Source organism: Mirounga leonina, unplaced genomic scaffold, assembly GCF_011800145.1.
Source record: "Mirounga leonina isolate KUSES-001 unplaced genomic scaffold, KU_Mleo_1.0 Mir_125, whole genome shotgun sequence".
Lineage (NCBI taxonomy): Eukaryota > Metazoa > Chordata > Mammalia > Carnivora > Phocidae > Mirounga > Mirounga leonina.
This window is the reverse complement of record NW_023270305.1, coordinates 29336918-29345564: the sequence shown is the minus strand read 5'-3', so window position 1 is coordinate 29345564 and position 8647 is coordinate 29336918. Positions and strand designations below refer to the sequence as shown.

At 47.1% G+C, this 8647-nt stretch overlaps 1 protein-coding gene across 2 annotated transcripts in view; it reads right to left on the bottom strand.

Moving 5' to 3' along the window:
* Nucleotides 1–8647, bottom strand: part of MERTK (MER proto-oncogene, tyrosine kinase) — a 106556-nt gene continuing 97909 nt past the window's right edge. For both annotated transcript variants that reach the window (XM_035001051.1, XM_035001052.1), the window contains exons 17-19: nt 7306–7465; nt 6290–6426; nt 1–1052 (exon numbers count right to left, since the gene is read on the bottom strand). In XM_035001051.1, coding sequence (XP_034856942.1) covers nt 554–1052; nt 6290–6426; nt 7306–7465 — 796 coding nt within the window. In that variant the 3' untranslated portion in view covers nt 1–553. The remainder of the gene's footprint in view (nt 1053–6289; nt 6427–7305; nt 7466–8647) is intronic.

Genomic DNA, 8647 nt, shown 5'->3' with positions numbered 1-8647 from the left:
TTCTCGTTCACATTTTATTAGGAAGTCCTATCAAAGAATTAATCAGTTATAAAACTTTAAGTATTAAATAAATCTTTCTTATAAAATAGGTGATTCATGTAAGAATATCAGATTTTTCATAAGACCAGAAGCAAAGTCAAATACAGCATTTCATTTTACAAATTATTTTTACACTTAATGGTCATGAAAAAGAAAAGGACTTTAAAAAAATAACACTGACTCTGTGCAAATGTTAACATCAGGGAACAGCTGTAGAGATGAGGCTGTTAAAGAGTAAATTTTAGATCTGCAAGGGAAGCAACATGAAATAAGTCATCTTTTACTAAAATAGATCTTTTGTCTCTTTCCAGCATATACATATATATGTATTTTCTCTTTAAATAAATATATATTATGTATTTTTCATGATGACTTACTTGACAACATTCACCTGGTGCTTTACGGCCATGGCATTTGATTGGGAAAGGAAGACAAATTCCAAAAACATGGAATGTGCAGGGATTCTCCTAAAGCAGAAGAATTTCCTTGAGTTGGGAACGTCTCTCAGCTCTCCTCATATGAGGACTTCTGAGTCTTCTGAGGAGTCGTCGGCAAATAAAAGTCCATCTGGTGATGGGCTCCCCAAGGGCAGCGTGCTGCATTGGGACCAGGAGACTCCATTTTTTACAAGTCTGTCCTCCGGTAAAACACAGTTCTTTCCCGGGGCAGCAGACGCCAGATCTCCCCATTCCTCATTGCTCCCATTCAGGATGTACCTTTCCTCGTGAGGTCTGTTCTCGTGAACTTCTGCTGTGACCACGCTGATGGCAGCGCTGGGAGTACAAGAACCAATGATAGAGTCAAGATCAATATTCATGTCCAGCTGAGCAAGCGCGGGGCCCTCTCCAGGGTCCTCACAACTCTCGGGAAACTGTGTGTTGATGTAAATGACATCAGCTTTGTCCTGAACTTCAGGCAAACTTTCCAAGAGCTTTTCTAGCTGCAGCCTCAACGTGGAAAACGTAGGTCGGTCCAAGGGCTCAGCTCTCCAGCAAGAGTGCATTATTTCATACCTACAAGGATGCAGAAGCATGAGTTATTTCTCGGTCCAGCACCCAGAGCCCTGAGTGCAATCCACACCTTGTTTTCACCTATCCTTTGATTCCATTTTAATCCACACTAATTCGACTTCTGGGAAATTACTGGGGTTTGCCTCGTGGCATAATATTTTGTTCAACTTGTATAAATGTCCCATGGGTATGTAATAAGTGATTCTCTGGCTCCGGGAGGAATACAGAACATACATGGCAATTATATCTAACGTTGTAAAGTAGGAGTATTTCAGGTCCTTCCTTCATGCTAGAGGTTGGCAAACTCTATGGCCCACGGGCCACGTCCAGCCCACTGTCTGTTTTGTAAATGAAGTTTTTTGTTTTTTTTTTTTAAGATTTTATTTATTTATTTGACAGAGAGAGACACAGCGAGAGAGGGAACACAAGCAGGGGGAGAGGGAGAGGGAGAAGCAGGCTTCCCATGGAGCAGGGAGCCCGATGCGGGGCCCGAGGGCAGACGCTTAACGACTGAGCCACCCAGGCGCCCCTGTAAATGAGGTTTTATTGGAACACAGCTACATCTATGTAAAATATGTTGTTGACATATTGTCTACTGGGCTACGGTGGCAGAATTGCGTTATTGCTGCAGAACCACATGGCCTGCAAAACCAAAAATATTTATTATTTGGCACTTTATAGAAAAAGTGGGCTGACCCCAGTTCCACACCATCCAACTGGGATTGCCACCAGGAGAACTGAGTTAGCAGGGCCCTGGGGCAGGGGCTAAAGAGGTGAAGGATGTGTATGTCACAGGGCTAGGTGTTCTGTGTGTGTCACTGCATTTAATCTTCTCAACAGCCCTGGGTCATTGTTACTTTGCAATAAAAATGAGAGTGGACTCAGGGATGTTAAGATGCCACCACGGCTGTGTGGTCAGTAGGGGAAGCGGCCTCCGCCTGGACAACTCCTACTCCCAGGGGCTCATGACCCCTCTGCTGTGTTCTGTACAGACAACGCTCTCTTCCGGGTAGTTTCTTCGTTCCCCGTGTCTGATAGAATTAAGGATTATGAGCACAACCAAACAAAGAGATGACTGAATTAGGAACTACTGGCTGGAGATGAAGAGTGAGTTATACCATCATTTCATTTTGAGTCTGTCCTGTTTTGAGAACTTGATATTTGTGTCGCTGGATACGAAAACAACCCAAATGTAAATCAACTGACACATGGAGTGGACACGATCCTATGAACATAAACATGTAATTCCTGTATTTACATTGAACACATGATGTAGATCCTTTGGCTAATTCTGCTAGCATGTGGTACTTCACACACGGGCAGATCTCCTATCTTTTCACCTGTTTACTTTTGCAGCCCTTATCAACCCTTGCACATGCTTCTGGGAGGTGGAGATTTGCAAAGCACTATGCCTACGAAGGGGCCGGCCATGAACACAGGACACTGAGGTAACAGCAGGGCCATACTCCCCCATCTGAGAATCCTGATTCTCACCTGGACATCAGGCTTCGGAGTGCTTTGTACTCTCCCTCTTTTTACCTTCAATAGACGGCCACTTAAGACTTGACAGTTTTTGTTTCCATTTTCATGGTTTTTGTGGTATAAATCAATTTGCATGACTTCCTTTTTCCCCCCACAAAGCCTTGATTGTTGGCCCTCTGAGATGAGCTTTGAGGAATTTTGTCCTTAGAGACACATTCTCCTTTCCATTACTTCATCAAGGGGCTGTGTTATTTAACTTATTTTCAATTTTTCCGGGTCTTAGGAGAAAGCATTTGAATAACCTATCATTTTCTCATGTAGCAAAGTAGCAAAATCACTTTGAAACTTATTTATTTTTAAGATTTTAGTTATTTATTTGAGAGAGAGAGCGAGAGAGAGAGCACGGGTGGGGTGAGGGGCAGAGGGAGAAGCAGGCTCCCCACTGAGCAGGGAGCCCGATGCGGGGCTCAGTCCCAGGACCCTGGGATCGTGACCTGAGCTGAAGGCAGACGCTTAACTGACTGAGCCACCCATCCCAAAACTTATGTTTTTTACTTTCAGTACTTTGTGAAGTACTTAAAAATATGAACATGGCTTTTACAGACATGGGAGCATGTATATTGTCTAAGCTGCTCCCCCCGCCAAAGGGTGATGCCATAGTAGTGGACCAAGAAGAGGAGCAAGAGGGCCTGGAGAGTAGAAGGGGGCTATGAGGTTTAATAATTTCAATTTTAGGGGCAGAAAGAAAACAACAGGTTTGGTAGTTGCCTTTGTAAATTCGTCATTTTTGTTTTTCTGTTGAGATTTTATAAAAGAGATAATCCTAACAGTTGCCAGGGGCTGAAGGCAGGGGAGAACGGGGAGCTGCTTCATGGGTATAGATTATCAGTTTCAAAAGATGAAGAGTCCTGGAGATGGAGAGTAGCGATGGTTGGATAACAAAGTGAAAGCACTTAACGCTACTGAGCCACTTATAAATGGTTATGTTACATGTATTTTACCACTATTTAAAAAAGGAGTTTAAAAAAATGCAACCATACAAATGTACAAAATTTATAAATGGATGAATTCACCCATATCTGTCAAGCACCTGCTTTGTCCCTGGCAAAGGAATGTCGAGCATCACATTCTTAGCCATTCAGCCCCCCTGCCTGCCATGGGTCAGATCACAGTGGGTTTGGGTTTTGCCCTATGGGCAATGGGGAACCACGGGGAGATTAGGTTTAGGGCATCCACGATCAGACTAATTTCAGAAAGATCGCTTTGGTTGCCACCCAAAGAATGTGTTAGGAGCCTGGAGATAAGGAGAAAAATGAGATGGGAGATAGAAGGGCCTGCACTATTCCACGGGAAACAACAATGACCCTGACCTGCGCATCACTCACATACGCTGTGAGGTCACTGTGCCACTGTTTCCACGTATGTGATGAGAAAGTGGAAGTCGATGGCCCCAGGCCCCGTCCAGCCCTGGGCTTCCGTGGTTTGAGGGTCTTAGGGGCAGGAAGGAGGGGAGGGGCACTCTGAAGGACATGTGCTGGCTGATAGGACTGAGCGGGATAAAGGAAGAACAAGGCGGCTCCCTGGTGTCACGCTGGACCATGAGGACAATCAGCACCAGTGTCGTGAACCATAGCGGCCAGCTCGTAGGGGGTGTTCTGCAGCCAGGACGCCGTGAACTCAGCTAAGGAAACGTCCCATGTAGGTGACAGGGGCATCACACAGTGTGGCCTCTTGGGCGACGGGAAGCAGGGCCTGCAGCCTAGGCTGATGCTGGGAGAAGGAGGTGGTCCTCGGAGGGCAGGATCGGAGGGCAGGGCACAGGGTATACTCTGCTCCTTACAGCGTGATCGTGCTTAGAGTTGCGTTTAAAGAGACCAAGGGGCAACTCAATACAGGAATGAACTCATCTCAACTAAGGATAGACAGCAAACACGGAGGGGAAGCTCAGAAGTATCTGTCTCATTTTAAAAAAGAAAATGCACAGATATGTAAACACAGAGGCTTCTTTGGGAGACACTGTTCTCCAGCATCCAGATTCGAGGGGGGGACGTGGGAAGAGGGTCTGGTTGACCAGAGCCCCTGCAAGCCTGTAGCGTGGGGACCGTGGACCCATCTGCTTTGCCTGACTCCCTAACACAGAGCATCTATGACTCTTCCACCTAAAACTTCTCACCGACTCAGCATTCCCTGCTTGGCTCTATGTGAAATGTCTCAAAACCACCATGTGACACAGCTTGGACCTTGCTAAGACCCCAGATAATCGCTGCAAATGCCAACTTCTTCTGGAGCACAAGAGAAGCTAAGAAAGAAATGGCAACAAAACTCTTCATTCAATATTGTTTGGTTGCAACTGCTTCCTCATTTTCAGAAGCAAACATGTCATTAATGTGGACCCTTTAAAAACTACCATAAAACCCCAAATCTAATTTAATTAGAATTTCATCATATTTCTAAAGGACTTATGTTTTTTGTGTCTCTTCCTCGTGTTATATATTTACAACCACAATAACCACCACCATCACCACCAAGCAGGGTGAGGCTCTGATCAACAGAGTTTCCTTCTGCTTGGCTTGGACAGGATCTGGGAGGCCTGCATGCTGACCTAGGTCTTTTCACCCGTGTGTAGAAGCATGCTGACCTAGGTCTTTTCACCCGTGTGTAGAAGCAGGGCCAGAGAGAGAGAGAGAGAGAGAGTGTGTGTGTGTGTGTGTGTGTGTGTAGGGGGGTGTCCGTGCAGGCCCACAGTCCTGAAACAGTCTTGCTAAATATGGTGAAATGCCCTCTCTAAGCTCAGGACTCCTGTGACTTCCATCAGGAAGGTTCAAATCGCCAAGCTAGAAGCAGTGCCACAGAAATTATATTTAAAAGGTCAGCAAGGTGTTTGGGGGACATGGATGTGGAATGATGCTACTAATCACTGGTCCCATTATGTGACACTCCCAGAGGCTGAGCATTCTGCCTGTTCTCTTCTTTAACTTTTCTTCCCAATCCTTTTCTGAGGATGGGACTCTACTTTTTTTGCGTGTGGCTAATAACGAGGCACAGAGAGGTCCTGTCAGTTGTGATGGCCACACACGTGGCTGGTTGGGAGGCAGCGGCCAGTCTGACTGCAAGTCCTGGGCCTCTTCCCATACTGCCCACCCCGAAGAGAGAGGGCCTGTGGGGACAGGTGTCACTGTGGTCCTGCACGCTTGGAGCTGGGGGCTCTCACGCTCGCTGAGCACACAGTCTCCCAGGGAGGGTTTTAACGCCTACATTGCTAGGCCCACTTTGTACCAACAGAGTCACAGTCTCAGCACAGGGCCGAGGGATCGCACTGCTAGAACATCTCCCAGCAATTCCGAGGACTAGGCTGACCTCGGTGTCACTGGCTTCGATCTCCAGATTTCCTCACTGAAGATGTTATTGTGATTTTATATTGTTTTATGTTGTCTAGAAAGAGAACTGTAGCAGTCAGAGGGCAGGTAATCATTCAAGTCCCTCATATACGGTAGAGTCAACCTGTTTGTCTATAGGGTAGGTCTCCTAGAGGTGCTTAAAGAACATCAGGACACGTGCAGGCTTGCTGGAGATGTGCACACACCAGCTCCCACACCAAGAAAGGCTTGTGGCCTGGGACGTCTGCGTGCCACCTCCCACATACACCCATCTGGCTAAGCGCGACCCCTCCCGCTGAGCGGCCGTGTGTCCCCAGGTCTGCGCAGGGCCGGTTGACTGGCCCGTGCAGAGCGCCCAGTGACACGGAGACGCTCACTCACAGTTCATCCAGACAGTCCTCGGGCTGCTTCAGCCTGTGGCCGTGGAGAAGATAGTCGTACATTTCGTGGTTCTGGACTCCCGGGTAGGGAGTCATTCCCCGTGTTGCTATCTCCCACATGGTCACGCCAAATGCCCACTGAGAACAAAGCAACAAATTAGGATGCAAGTCTTTTCAGAAAGGCTGAATGGGCTTTTTCATTTAGAAAGGTCATTTCCTGAACCATGAGAGACTATGGACTCTGAGAACTAAACTGAGGGTTCTAGAGGGGGTGGGGTGGGAGGATGGGTTAGCCTGGTGATGGGTATTAAAGAGGGCACGTATTGAATGGAGCACTGGGTGTTATATGCAAACAATGAATCATGGAACACTGCATCAAAAACTAATGATGTAATGTATGGTGACTAACATAATAAAAAAAAGAAAAAGAAAGGTCATTTCCTTAAAGCCCGATAATGGGGCACAAAGCTGACAATTACGCCTGAGACACGCTGCTCTCCCAGCCCCGCAATAACGAGGGAGTCAGAGAGCCACACTTCCCCGGGGGTACTAAGGCTGTTCTGGGAAATCTGACAAGGGTGGGTATAGCCTTCTCTCCGCGTGTCAGTGCTCTGTGTAATGCTCGGTTCCCCTGCTGCTGTCAGGTCTCTGCTCTTCCTCATCTCTGGGTAAGGCACCTTTTATATAGAGCCATTGGATGAACTCATTCAATTTAATGTGAATATCTTAGTTGTGGGCAATAAGTCACTATATTGTAGCAAAAAAAAAAAAAAAAGGGAATAAATGAAAGGCCTATGCAAAAACAGATCTTCTGAACATCAAATGACTTCAGCAGATTCAGCAGAATCTAGTGTTCACCGGAATTAAAGAATCTAGTGCTAAATAAAAGGTGTGAACATGCTCCCAATCCTCAGTTTATCAGAGAGTAACATGTCGAGCAACACCAGCTTAAGTCACTTCTTCCGGCACGCCTTCGTCTTTGCAGTGCGGGGCTCCGAATCAAAGTCCTGCACATACCACGTCACTTTTACTAGTGTAGACTCGGTCCGCAAGGCTCTCTATGGCGATCCACTTCACCGGCATCTTAGCAATGCGGCCTTGGCGGTAGTAATCACCGCTGTAAATCTTTTTAGAGAGGCCGAAGTCCGCGACACAGACGGTCATATCATCTCGTAACCTACAGAGAGCAAGTTCACGTCCTCAGTGCCATTCAGAGGCAAAGCCTAAATCACAGGTCTGCATCAGACGCAGCTGAAAACATTCATGGTAAGTAACCAAAAGAGAGAGACCCCATCCGCCTGGGAGGGTCCTGCTTTGGGACCAATGACGGAGCAGGTGACAGGGAGTTACAACCTTGCACGCTGGTTCGTGTGGGGGTGTGGAGCAGCAAGGGCACCTGTGCCCAGAGGGCAGGGCCACCCGGAGGGAAGAGATGCTGCACAGGAGGAGAAGGAGCCGTAGCCCAAATCCAGGGCCCTCCAGTGGACCCGTTTAGCACCCAGTAGCCTTCCTGCCTCGTGTCTGGAAGTAGCATTGGCTCCTGCCAGTTTGGGGGAGGTGGGCAAGTACAGGCTGTAAGAGGGGGACCCTGGACTTCCTGTTAAGATAGCCAGGTGGTACTTGAGGAATTAACTGGAAAATGAGAGGGATACAGTTGCAGTTACAGCCCAGGCTGTTAAAGCAGATCCTAGACAAGAAGGAGAAAGGAGGAGAAATGAGTGGTCTGGAGGTGAGATGACTGCCTTGTTCCTGTCTGTCTGGCACTGGTTTTTAAAACTGAAAAGTCCCCCATCCTGGGAAATCCCTCAGTCCCAGGCAAAGTGGACAGCTGGTCACCCTACCTGACGGGAAAAACATGGAGGAAATATTAAGGGCAAAGAGAGGTTTTCATGATTCTCCTTCCATGGTAGGAAAATCACTTAAATAAAAACAAACAAAGGGCGCCTGGGTGGCTCAGTTGGTTAAGCATCTGCCTTCGGCTCAGGTCATGATTCCCGGGTCCCCAGTTCGAGTCCCGCATCGGGCTCCCCGCTCAGCGGGGAGTCTGCTTCTCCCTCTCCCTCTGCTTGCCGCTCCCCCTGCTTATGCTCTGTCTGTCAGATAAATAAATAAAATCTTAAAAAAAAAAAAAAAAGCCACCACCACAACAAACAAACAAGACCCCTCTGGGTTTTAAAAATGAGGTACAAGTAGTAGGGGGCCAGCCCCTATGGTCACATCTCCAACCAAGAAAAACAGTAACAGCAATACATTTAAGGAACACTCTCTCTTGTTGCAATAATAAACCTAAAATCGACAACTAGTTATTATTTTTGAAGATTTAGAGCAGATAATGGTCCTGCTGGAGCAGGATGGAGAG